This window comes from Lasioglossum baleicum, chromosome 10 (assembly GCF_051020765.1).
Source record: "Lasioglossum baleicum chromosome 10, iyLasBale1, whole genome shotgun sequence".
Taxonomy (NCBI): domain Eukaryota; kingdom Metazoa; phylum Arthropoda; class Insecta; order Hymenoptera; family Halictidae; genus Lasioglossum; species Lasioglossum baleicum.
This window is the reverse complement of record NC_134938.1, coordinates 5,049,591-5,063,251: the sequence shown is the minus strand read 5'-3', so window position 1 is coordinate 5,063,251 and position 13,661 is coordinate 5,049,591. Positions and strand designations below refer to the sequence as shown.

Below are 13,661 nucleotides of genomic sequence, written 5' to 3'. Positions count from 1 at the left end.
TGGGTAAACAACGGTGCTAAGCGGAAAATTGTTGGTGCCTGAGTATGATAAATCGAGTATCATAAAACTCCAATTTAAACACCCTGATACCTTAATTTCTTTGTAGCGCGATCGACCGCCCAAGAGGGAACCCCCTAGTAATGTGAATAAAAAAGTCACATCATCCGCATACCCGAAAGTCACATCAATCGCGGGAGCACTGTATTAGGTGTACGAATAAGTTCCCGGCTTTTTTTCGTCAAATTCAATATTTTCTTACTTAAAATACAAGTATGTTTCAATCGGGAAAGTAGTCTCCATTTGCTTCTACACACTTCTTCCACTTCTCGGGCAGACGACGAATCCCTCGGTGAAGAAAAGATGGCAGTTTTGACTCGATGAAGTCTGCGAGGTATTTTTCGACTTCTTCAACTATTTAAAAGTGTGTATCCACCAAATGATGTTGTAGTGATCTGAACAAGAGATAATCTGACGGAGCCAGGTCTGGTGAATACACTGGGTGTGGCAAAACTTGCCAGCCCATCGAATCCAGAGCGTCACTGGTCGTTTTTGCTGCGTGTGGTCTCAATTTGTTGCTTTCCGACAGCACTTGTGGAACCCAGCGACCGTGCTTTTGAATTTTTCCTAGCTTTTTCAGCCGAACGGAAACGCTTTGTTGCGTTACGCCTAACCCAGTAACAAGCTCTGCTTGCGTTTTGCAAGGATTTTCTTCGAGTAATTGCACCAAATCCTCATCAGGAAATTTCTTCGGCGCTCCTGCTCTCTCGTCATCTTCGAGGTCGAAATTTCCACTACGGAATCTTTGGAACCACTTCTTGATGGTGCTGATAGATACAGCATCTTTACCCAATGCCTCACGTATCATCCCCTTAGCCTCGGAACTGTTCTTTTTCAGTTGATATGCGAAAAGCATGCAATGCCTAATATGCGTCTTTTGGCAACTCATTTTGTTTATTGTGGTTACAATAATATTTTGAGGTTATGTTAAACTATTAGTCGGGTAATTTACTCTACTAGCTTGGTATTCTAAAATCCCCCAAATCAGGCCAAGAACTTATTTGTACACCTAATAAATACACTGGCTAGAAACAGTAAAAACAATCTTCTCGGGGAGTGTCCGTTCCGAAGAACAATTTCCGTGGCATCCAAATCACGTTTCACTTAATTACGTCCGCTCCCTAATATGGCGGCACGAGAGCCCGATGATAAGGAAGCGCCGATAACCACGGTAATTACGAGATATCTAAACACGGGCTAGCGATGGCGTCAACTTCAGACTCCTGGGAATGTTCTCTATACAGGGTATCCGAAAAATTTTTGGCAGCCACCGCGTACACTTTGCACCAGAATTCTCAAGTTCGGAACAGTCTTCGCCACTCTGAAAGTTCGCAGAACTCGTTTAAACGGGGAATTAATTTCGAAAGTTTCCAAGGACATTTTTCAACGATCCTGATACTTTCGAATTGGGTTTGCTAGCTTGCCGTACGATAACTACGAGCATACTTAATTCCATCGCTAGCCCGAGGGGTAAGTCCTCGGATCCTTCTACGCTTCGAGAATCGATAATCCGCGCCAGAGTTACGAAAAGCAGCAGCAGCGGTAGCTTGTTATCAGCGGCGCGCAGGAGCTAACAGAAGGAAGGTGGGAAAAAATCAGTCTTGTTGACTTCCTGGTCGCGTGCTTGCTGCCATAGCTGCAGGAGTCACGCCCGCTGATACCCTGGCCGTTATCTGCGTCGAGTAGGAAGCGAATCTCGCGTAATTAATTTTAAGCCGAGCCGGGCACGTCCCTTTTATTTCCGACTGCGAGTCAATTATCGTTCGACCAGCCACCATCGGCTTAGATAATGTTGCTCAACTCCGCCATTTTGTAATTTTACGTGGTGAAATGTTGCTGAATGTTCTCCAGAAAAGTCTTTCTTTTCTACAGTGTGTTCATATGCGAAAAAAATGTTAGAACTACTTAATTTTATTAAGGTTGCGCACCCCTCAACTTTTAATCCTTTGCACTCTGAGCTATTTTAACTGGAAAATTAAACATTTCTTCCGATCTAGAATAGTTTCAATCCCTATGATCTTTTTGAAATTTTATGGATATGAAATTGGTATAATACCTAAATGTTTAGTAATTGATTAGATATCGATATATTTAATAATGCAAACAATATTTGAATAATGGTACAGCAAATTTTGATCAATGTACATACTGTTTAGCTATTTTTTCTTACTTTTAATAGTAGCGGAAATAATTTAGTTAAAATTAACACCCTGTATAAACAGTTGCTGGACTCCAGATGGCGGTTAATGTCGAAATGCTCGATAGAATGAGAATGGATCGGGTCGGACCAGATGGACGCTGGTGAGCGAACGTTCGATATTTGCCGGCGCGAGGTTTGTCGGATTGATGGGACGTAAAATATCGTTCGGCGAAAAGAGATTTTTCTTGAACCCCCTCCTGGATGGATGGGAAGGAATCAGTGAATGGGGATTTTTCAAAGGTTTATCAACCCCTTTGAGGCAACAACGGCTCTCGTCGGGTGACTTTGAAGCTCGGGACGTGCTCGAGCGCGTGAATCGTCAGCAATTTTTCAAGCGTTTCCCGGACGCTTCTCCGTCGGATGCGGTTATTTCGCTATTGAGACCGGTGTAACGTCGTTCCGATGTCCGGAGGACGTTCCACTGCCAAGCGTTGAAATTACCGTGTTAATCGGCTGTTACGCGACCGCTTGGGAAAGCGAAAGCGATAAACAACTGGGCGATATACAGTGACTCCCACTAATATTCGGACACTCTTAAAAACACCGTAACTTTTCAAATATTGGACTATGCGATTTGAACTTTTTTGGAAAGCTAGAGCAATTAGTTTACTACAGGATGTGAAAAAAAATTTTAACCGTTCGTTTGAACAATGATTTTAATAATTATTCTAATTGTTGTCGTTCTTCTGCGCAGGGCTTCTTCAGGAGAAGCATTCAGAAACAGATAGAGTACAGGTGCCTGAGGGACGGCAAGTGTCTGGTCATCAGATTAAGTCGGAACCGCTGCCAGTATTGCAGATTTAAGAAGTGCCTAGCTGTCGGCATGTCCAGGGACTGTAAGTAAACCAGTCGCTTCAAGCAGAGATTACTTTGGGCTGTGACCTTGCATTACGCACGGATATTAACCCCTGGAATCTCCCTGAAACGCGGCAACCCGACCGACAGCTCTGTTGGTCGGGTTGCCGTGTCTCAGGCGGACTTCTCATTGTCGAGAACCGAAAAACAAAGCTGGAATCGCATTTCTTGCATTTAATTTTGAGCAAAATTAAATGAGCAGGTGTAATTTAAAACAGCAAAAACATTAGAAGAATTTAAGAACGAAAATAACAGAAAGCTTTTATGTTGCATAAAGATCCGCTGTCCATTTACAATTATCTGCGAAATAGAATTTGGAAAAATGCGAAACACAATAAATACGAATGAACAAGTTCGAGCACTCGACGAAGCTGCTTGTTAATTGTATATTTTTCATTTCGTTTCCCGACAGAGGCGGTAAGCGCGCGTTCGCGTTAATAATCGCGGTGTCTTTTACTTTCTGGAAGTTCCGGGGCTCGGTAGAGCTACGGCGAGGGCAAAGTAAACTGAAGCGAAGTTACGTGCATAATTAAACGTCAAAGTTCCCCAGTGCAATATGCGGCTGTGTGTGTAATAGGCAGCTTTCCGGGGAAGCTTTCCGCTCGTATTGTCGGCGAAATCGTAATAAGCTTTAGCAGCCTTCTGATCCGCTTCGAAAAGGGTGCATTACATCATGGAGGGTAAAACTGTCCGGGAGCATCATCCCCTATTGGACGTCATAATTCCCTGATGCGGGATGTCGGGCATTAAACTTGCAATTGTGTGATCGTGTCACAGTAGAGTAATTAGAACGTCGCGGATTTTTGTTCAAAATACACCACAATCAAAAACAATTGTTACATATTTGAATATTCGAATTAAAAATGGTGGGCTTAATTATCTTTCGAGTGTAGTTTAAGTGTATTTGGGGGAACCGTGTAACGCAAATAGTCTTGACAGTCTGCCAAGTACAGAAACCAACAAGAACATTCGAAAATTCGATGCTACTGTGGACGAGCTTAAGTTTCCAGTTGAAAATGATTAATGAGGGGATGAAAGCTCTTGATGTATACGGTAATGGAAGTTGCCCTTAATCCGGCACGCTGGCCTTAATCGCCCAACATCGTTCTCTTTTCATTATAACATCGTCGCGCGATTTTTTTTCATACCACCCGCGCCGTTCCCTTGTTAATCCTCGCTTTTTACAAAGTTCACACGCTCGTCGCGTAATTTAACCTTTACCGTGAGATTGTTAATAAGCGAAAGTTGAACATGTGAAATTTATGTGATTTCCATTGTCTATGATTTTTTAGATATACCAACTTTGTATCTTGCTGTTTATATCTAATTGTTATTAGATCGCGAATCTTTATGCATTTATGGCCTCTAAAACTGTTCAAAAAATGCTATTATATTGATCTCAGATCTAGAAAGGCTACTATCACTGAAAATAAGATTTTATTTGTATCCACTTGAAATTTGGAAAATTTAAAAATCCCATAAACATCCGCAGCCTACTAATTAATAAGAACAATATTTTAAATAATGGTACAGCAAGTTTTAGTGGCGCCTCTTAGCAGAGTTGGGCATTATTCGATTAAAATTTTAATCATGATTGATTGATTAATGTATACGATTTAAAAACAGAAATCGTCGAAAAATAGGCGATTGATTCAATCGATTGATGAAGTTAATCGTCAATCGCTGATTAAATTTTTGCCCAAACTCTGACTCATAGTCACCACTCGAGATTAACACTAAACCTACCATCACCGGTAAAAATGACCGGTTCCAGATTTATCATTTCACGATTATTGCTATAATAAAAATAATTTCATAAGAAACGATTGTATAAATATCTTTAGTAGAGCACATATTACAATAGTAGCTGCACAAAGTATAAACAAAATTAATCTTGCCATTTTTATAAGGGAACATGTACTTTTAGGACTCGGTAGGTTTAGTGTTAACCCTCTGCCGCGATCGCAGAGGTTGCTTTCTGAATTATGCAGCATCCTTTGCTACTAAATAATATTTACTACTAATAATTAACGACGTTCCGCAAGCGGAGAGTCTATACAGGGTGTCCCAAAATTCCTCCAACAGCCGGAAATGAGTCCTGAGATCATTTGAAGCAATATTTTCCTTTGCAAAAATGTTATCCGCGGCTTTGTTTAGGAGTTATTAACGAAAAACACGCACCAATCAGAGCGCGACCTAGACGCGAGTTGGCACAGACGGCCCGGCGCGCCAACTGTCTATTGGCCGACTGTGTCAACTCGCGTCTAGGACGCGCTCTGATTGGTCCGTGTTTTGCGTTCATAACTCCTAAACAAAGCCGCGCATAACATTTTTGCTAAGGGAAATGTCGCTTCAAATGACGTCAGGAACCTCCCATTTCCGGCTGTTGAAGGAAATTTTGGGACACCCTGTATTTTAAAGAGCAAATGATTTTGTTGCAGCCGTGAGATACGGCAGGGTGCCAAAACGTTCAAGAGAACGGGGCCCCGAAGACGCGGTACCAACAACCACCACAACAACGACAACGACCACGGGCGTGCAACAACTGACACCCCGCGGTGCTGGCAACAACAACAACAACAACACCAACAACAATAATAACAACAACAACACCACTAGCCAGAACAATAACAACAACAGTCAAAGTCAGAACACAATAGCGTGCGTGCCGCCCGCTGCAGTTGTCGAAGCGGATCAATCGGATGCTGACGTGAAACAGTTGGCAGTTTACGACGTGATACTTCAAGTTTCCCAGGCGCATCACGCTCACTGCGGCTTCACCGAGGAGTCGACGAGGGGTATCGTTCGGAAACCGATGACAATACCGGTGAGTTTCACGAAAATATTCATTTATCAAACTGACGTGACATGACGAAGATACATTCGTGTGGCAGAAACGTCTGTTTCGTTTTGTGATCTGGCTGATTTTGGCGAGTGATTGTTCGCAGCCCGCCAGTCCCGAGGATCCAGAAGCGGCATCCTCGACGGCAGAAACAGTCGAGTCGCAGAGGATCTGGCTGTGGCAACAATTCGCCACCAGGATAACGCCGTCGGTGCAAAGGGTGGTGGAGTTTGCCAAAAGGGTGCCAGGATTTTGCGAGCTCTCGCAAGACGATCAGCTGATCCTGATTAAGGTTGGTTTCTTCGAGGTCTGGCTCAGCCATATCTCCAAGATGACCACTGACAGTTCGATGACGTTCGAGGACGGTACTTATATCACTAGGCAGCAAATGGAATTGATGTACGAGGTGAGAATCAACGTATTCTAGACATCAATTAATCACGGATGAGAATGTCTGCGTAGTAGACTGCAGATTTTATGAGAAAAATGAGTAGGAAGAATTTAAAACATTAGAGAACGTAGAAGAATTAGAGGATGTCGACGAGAAACATTTGGCTTTTCTAAATTATTAAAGAAAGGAAACTTTTTGAAATGCACCAACTATGAAATCAGCAGTCTACCAATGACTGCCGCGGTACGTGATCAGTAGACTGCAGATTTTATGAGAAAAATGAGTAGGAAGAATTTAAAACGTTATAGAACGTAGAAGAATTAGAGGATGTCGACGAGAAACATTTGGCTTTTTTAAATTATTAAAGAAAGGAAACTTTTTGAAATGCACCAACTATGAAATCAGCAGTCTACCAATGACTGCCGCGGTACGTGATCAGTAGACTGCAGATTTTATGAGAAAAATGAGTAGGAAGAATTTAAAACGTTATAGAACGTAGAAGAATTAGAGGATGTCGACGAGAAACATTTGGCTTTTCTAAATTATTAAAGAAAGGAAGTTTAGAAATGTACCAGAGCCACGTGAAATCCGCAGTCTACCCTCGACCGCCGCGACTAAGAGGTTAGCCTAAATAGCAGAGCAGTGAAATTATCGGCGCGAACTTGCCGGACAACCTAATATTAGCATCAATCTATCATGATCGGCAAACATAGAACCGGCCGTTAATCCTCCGCCTACGCTACGATAGCTTTGCGTAAACTCCCTTCGGATTGCGTCGGAATCCTGTTGTCAATCAATGAAAGCCCAGCGCTATCGAAATCCCCGGTAGAACCAGCTCCCATTCTAATCTCCGACAATTACTTAATTGATCGTTCGAAAAACAAAACAGCCGGACTTCGTGTCCGCCTTGATGCAATTCACGTCGGCGCTGAACGGCCATCAACTGTCGGACGCCGAGTTGGGTCTCTTCTCCGGCGCGGTTCTTCTGGGTGAAAGGCCAGGCTTGAACGACGTCAAGGCGGTACAGAGGCTTCAGGATCGTCTTCTAGAAGCGTTGAAGGTGCAGGCGTTACGGAATCACACGGTTCCTGGCGAGGCCACCTCCGCGGGCGGCTGTTCCAACGTCTCCAACGTCTCGCAGAGGCTACCAGAGCTGAGAGCCCTCGGTGCCAGACACGCGAATCTCCTCGACTGGTTCAGGAGGAACTGGACTAAGCTCAAACTACCGCCCCTCTTCGCCGAGATATTCGACATTCCCAAATGCGAGGAGGATCTTCAGTGAACAGGTGACGATTACTGTAATCCTTGTCAACAAAGGGCAACAGCTTTATTCAAATTACCCTGTAACCAAAGATTGAAATTTCACCTTTAGAAGGACCCCACATGAATTCACATCAAAAGGTGTTCCTGATCGGTATGATTTTTTATCAGCTAGCTCTGGATCGAGGAAAAGTTTCCAACGTTTTGTACAGCCTTGTACATTTCGGAAAGATCTCCGCGCAATTTCCGAAAACTCTAGCAGCTTGCGGTATCGCGGATTCGCTAATCACCTCTCTGCCAAGCGACTTCAGCAAACAGAGTAAATTACGTCACGCCGATCCGGCGAACCCTCGAAACACAAAACTAGGTTGCCAGAGGCACGAGTCCCGTAGCGACTTCAACCTCGACTTACTTCCCAAGTTGGAACACATCTGGGTGTCCCAGCCCCTGCTCCATAAATCCGTGTTTGCATTTTCATCCGCGCCCCTGAAATCCCTGCGAAATTTGCAATTCAATCCCGCTGCAGCCACGGTGGGCTGGAACGCGATTCTAGCTGGGGAAAAAAAATCATACACATCAGCTGCGGCTTCTAATGTCAATTTACTTGGTGTCGGTGTAAAGAAGAAGTTGATCTACTAGGTTGGAGGGAAAGCTCTTAGCGAATATTGCTAGCGAATCATTGGGAGACAGATTATGATTATATGGAAGATGGCAACAAGTTGTTACAAACAGGGACCAAAAATAACAGTTATTCTAAAATTTTCAACGATAAAAATCATTGATAAAAAGTCGATTACTATTCTTTCTGTTATGAACGATCGAAATAAATTTCTCTTATCGATAACTGTTATTTTCTACAATAAAAATTATTAATAAAAAGTTGATTATTATTGAAATTCAAGATAATGTGCACAAAATATAACGAAAAAGATTCGAAGAACAAACTGATTAACAGACAACGATTAACACAAACAATAACAGTTGTGGTCCCTGGTTACAAATAATGTGAATTATATCATTGAATAATATGAAACATATCAGATGATTGCATAAGTTCGTGCTCGATTTGAAAATGAAATTCAATGGTTAAATTTTAAAGAATACAGCTTTATTAATCAATTATATAGTCACCATTCTTTTCTACAACTAGAATTAAATTAAGATTCTTTTCTACTATGAAATTCGGGCCCGAACTAACAATCGTCTGATACATTTCTATGAATTGATTCAAATGTTTTCCTTCAAATACGACAAAAGTCTCCCTCCAACCTGATAATTTAAAGCGCGTGCCATCGACGAGACCAACCGTAGGACCATACTAACCGAGCGGCTCGCGTTTGAAGAATGTTTCAGAGTACATCGAGTTAATTCGACGAGATCGAACGGCCCCCCGGTGGTCGCCGGGGGTGAGAAATGGGACGGTAAAATCCTCCGATTGTCAGCAGTGATCGCACAAACGCGGCTCGGACGTGCCTGTAGGACGATCTGTTTCCGCTGGTTGGCGATGGTGCGCGTCAGCACCGCAGCGGAGAGAAATGAAGCCTGTGGATCGTCGATCCGTCGTCAATATCGACGGATCGATCTCGCTGGATCCAGCACCGTTCGTTCCATTCACACGCGAACGGAAGAGGGATCGTTTCGCGACGAAGCAGTACAGATTTTTCATTGAAACGAGGGGAACGAAATCGATTACACGTTGGATCCAAGAATCGCTCGTGATCCAAAGATGTCTGTACTATTCGCCGCGGAACGCGGTCAAGAGATGAGCAAGCATTTAAATACTCAGTCGTCGCCGAGGAGGAGGAGGAGGAGATAGCATTTGTTTTTCGTTTTCTTTCTCGTCATTATACTTTCGTGTAAAAATTAGTCTCGCGCATATCGTTGTTGCAATAAAGCGGCGCAGTGATCGAACACGCGCCGCGCAGAAAAGATAGCACAAAAACCGTGATCGATTCGCGGACCGCCGCGTCGCGCCGTTTATTACGGCGTGTGTCCCCCCGGCGAAAGTTTTCTTCTAGGGGGGCGAAAATTTTCGAGAAAACCTCGAGAATACCGGCGTAGATTAAAGATGGCTCGAATGTTGTGTGCCGCGCGTCGTCGACGGTTCTTCGATCGCGACCTAATCGGATGGGAACGACCGGCAGCCACAAACTCGCAGACATATCGCAGAAAACCGATGATGAAACATATTTTTCCGTTCGTCCATAGAATCGTCGGGTTCCTCATCCGCGCGGCTACGATTCTGTAGAACCGTGAAGATCGACGCGCGCGACGGAGACAAGTAGCACTGGTCGACGAAATGGCGGACGCGCGCGCGACCATAAGTCGCCGGACAATGGTCTGCACGCGCGCGTATCACACTTATACATATTATACAGATATTATACAAGTACAGAAAAACAGGAATGTTTCACGCTATAAAGCTCAAGAGGATGATAAATCTTTATAGGATCGTGTCTCTTTAGATGCATCCGCTACGAATCTCAATCTATGCAATCTCTATTTTTATTACTTGACAAGTAGTTGTATAGTGGATTACCTTTATAGACATTGTTGCATCGCTTCAGGGTGTTCCGCGGAAACAGGAGAGAATATATCGTACGTGTATACACTGTATTCCTCTTTCGTTGAGACTTCTCGTAGCGAGAAGAAGCGAAACGAACGATCGAGAATTGTTTTCGTTATTAGCTGAAAAAATAATTCGTGCGAACGGATATTGAGAGAGTCTGTGCATGGTACTCGATGGTCGGAAAAGATTAAAATGAAATCGGTACAGCGGTAGACGTAAAACTTGTTGCAGTTGAGTTGTTGCGGATTTGTTATCGGACTTCGGTCGTCGGCGAACAATCATCGACGAGGGAAAAACGTTTTATTCGCGGTGCTCGTTGTGGTAACGGGGGAAAACCTGAAGTGAGCATGTTTCGAACTCTTCGAACTTCTTCGAACGCTAAATAAACAAGAAAAAAAAGAAATAGATAAAACTCTCTGACAATGACTAGTATGTAATGCGTATCGATATATGTAATATACTTATACATATACATTCATCGTGAGAGGTTTTGCTCGATTTCGAGCGGGTCCGTCGGGGTAGGGGAAAGGGTGGGTGGGAGGGGAATGAAACAATTACGAGAGAATCTAAGTTTATCACTAGAGAAATTAATGTTTTATCCTAGCTGCGTACTTAAATGAACACGTTAACGTTAAACGCGCGTTCGGTGCATTCGCTAACTTCTGTCGCGACGGGTGGAGATGGGTTCGCGAGACAATGACGAAGAGTGTATCTGCTCTTGTCGACGGAAGAAAGACGAGAATTCCAACTTTAAGCGCTCACATCAAGTTGTGAATAAACATATCATACCTAATTAATATATTGAACAAAGAAGGGATATCATCGTTTAATATAAAAAAAAATAAATAAATAAATATATATATATATATATGAGTCTATATATATATGAAGATTATAAATCTATATGCAAGATGAATAGTTATTAAACGCATTGTGTTGAACGAGCGTAGATCTAATTCTGGTAGGCCATCTCTCTACAATCCTGCTAACGAACAGAACTACTATACGCGAAAATGGCGCAGCGTCCCTTTCCTCGATTCTTAAGTCCTGCGAGAGAGAATTTTCAAAATAATATATGCGACATGATGCGATGAGAAAAACGGATCGATCGAATAAATTCTCGGCTCTCGTGCGATCTACCAAAACTGCGCCAGGGAATCACGTGATAAAAAGAAAGAATAAGGAGAGAGAAACTAGAAAATTACGCGAAGCGAGTTTGTGTTTCTCGCTAACGTTTAAATTATTATTACTTCCTCTTTGCCTCTCTCTTTCTCTTTCTCTCTGTCTCTCTCTCTCTTTCAGCTCTCTTTCATCCTCTCTCGTACAGCGAGGAAAATTTCAATGAAATGTAAATCGAGTCACTCTGTGTAAATGTATGTATGAGCTGTTTTCTGCTCGTGTATATGTATAGATTCTGTAATTCGAGCGAATCTAGTGGCTGTCCGAATAATCTTCGCCGGCTCGATACGCGGAAACGGCGACGCCAGGAGAGAGCGAAAAGAAAATGATGAAATGCCGCGACATTTTCCTCCTGTGATATATTCGACATTTGCGATTCGTTTTGTTTTATTTTTCTGTTTTCAAAATTTCTAGTCCCCACGACTTGTATCGCCGAGTTAGAGCAATCGCGTTGCTTTGTAATATTCTTGTTGAATGGAACACGTTCATCGAAACGGCCAAATACTTAATTACGATTATTAATTGTGTAACGTGACGACTGCTCGGTCGCGCCGATCGATCGCTGCAATGGAGATTCACCTTAATACGTGAAAAATTCACTGATTTTCTGTCACTGTTCTTTCCGTGTCTGTTCGATGCACTTTCGAAATGATTGGTGGAAGTGTAGAAGGAAAGATATAAACGTCGAGCTTGCCACTATTCTTGAGCATGATAAATTTAGTTTATATATATGAGGTTGGAGGGAAAGTTCCGTCGTATTTTAAAGAAAACATTTGAATCGATTTATAAAAATATATGTTCAAAATTGTCCACATTATTTGTAACAACTTGTTGCAGTCTTTCGGACAACCTGTCGATTCGAATACGACAGAACTTTCCCTCCAACCTAATAATTAGACTGCGGATCTTTATGCATTTATGGGTTACGAAAATGTTGGAAAAAGAACATAAGATTCAATAGAATTTGGTATAATTTTTATTTGTTTTATGTTTATATTAATTTTATTTAATCCCGCTTTCCCAAAGTTCGTCCACAAAAATTGAAAAACGCATAAACATCCGCAGTCTACGAATAATCGTCCAAGACGATCAGGGCAGCGATCGATGGGCGCAATCGGAAAATATGTAAGAATGGCAATCGACGTAGCATTCTTCCAACTGAATCGTACGTCTGCTTTTTTCATTCCCTTCTCTCGTGTTCCGACCGAAGCGCAAGATCCACCCCTTCCTCCCGATGCTCACCCCCATTTCCGTTCTCCTACGTTCCATCATCCCCCTCCCCTATCCCCAATCCCGGAACGCTACATAATTTTTGTAACTGTAACCCTGAGATTTCGGTCATGGTGCTATTATATCTGTACATATACTGTGGGAATCGTTGCGTATATCAATGTACCATTATTATTAATATTATTCGAGGTAATCGTACACACAGCCCGTACTATGATTACTAATTATCATCATATTATTTTATTATTTCGTTGTCGTTGATAGTCGAGGTTTATCGGTCGGCGTTACGTTTTTATTGTGCGTCGAGCTTATCATTTTTTTGCGCGTTCGATACTTCTCTTTTTTATATACATATACATACATATATATATATATATTTTTCTTTTTTCTGGGACACGTTCTCTTACAAACGTTACAAGTGGCGGTTCCTTTCAGTCTTTTTGTTTCTTCGGAGATAAATAATGTAGTGAATAATGCGTATATATGTATATACGCGTGTGAGCGTGTGTGTGTGCGTGTGCGTGTGCGTGTGTGTATGTTATATGTATATACATGTATATGAAAGGAGAAATATATGTGTATATACATATGTATTCCGCCCGTAAGCCAGGACTCTGCAATAATCACGATTTTGTTTGATATTGATTCTATGATTGTATATTTATAGATAAGTTGTGCTCAAGCGTGCATCTCGTCGCGTACGCTCTATCCAACATATACTACCACGTATCCTTCTTTTTTTTTTTTATAATAGACGAGATATCGACTGCATACTTATATCTATACCGGACGTTTTATAAATCGCAAAGCAGCCAACCGAGAGGATCATCCGGCCGGGCGTAAGACAATCCCGAAATCGGTATCTCGTTCTACTATACGTCTCCCGATCTACCAATCGTTTCAACCGAACAGAAATGACAATTTGTGAACGCTGGAGCACGCCTGGGCCATTGCTAGGGGTGGCCGGGTACCCGAAATCTGATCTTATGTAATCAAATTTTAACATCTCCCCAGTCAGCCTGCTCCGAGCAGATTCGAGCACAGCCTAGCAGCAGATGGCGGGCATTATCCTGTCTGA

The 13,661-nt window shown here is 42.5% G+C and overlaps 1 protein-coding gene across 4 annotated transcripts in view; it reads left to right on the top strand.

Annotated features, from left to right (window-relative positions):
• The window catches only part of Eip78c (Ecdysone-induced protein 78C), a 119,838-nt gene extending 106,504 nt beyond the window's left edge, over window positions 1–13,334 (top strand). For all 4 annotated transcript variants that reach the window (XM_076432370.1, XM_076432367.1, XM_076432368.1 and 1 more), the window contains 5 exons: window positions 2,952–3,093; window positions 5,554–5,939; window positions 6,061–6,360; window positions 7,235–7,631; window positions 8,949–13,334. In XM_076432370.1, the coding sequence (XP_076288485.1) occupies window positions 2,952–3,093; window positions 5,554–5,939; window positions 6,061–6,360; window positions 7,235–7,627 (1,221 nt within the window). In that variant the 3' untranslated portion in view covers window positions 7,628–7,631; window positions 8,949–13,334. The remainder of the gene's footprint in view (window positions 1–2,951; window positions 3,094–5,553; window positions 5,940–6,060; window positions 6,361–7,234; window positions 7,632–8,948) is intronic.
• Window positions 13,335–13,661: the final 327 nt, after the last annotated feature.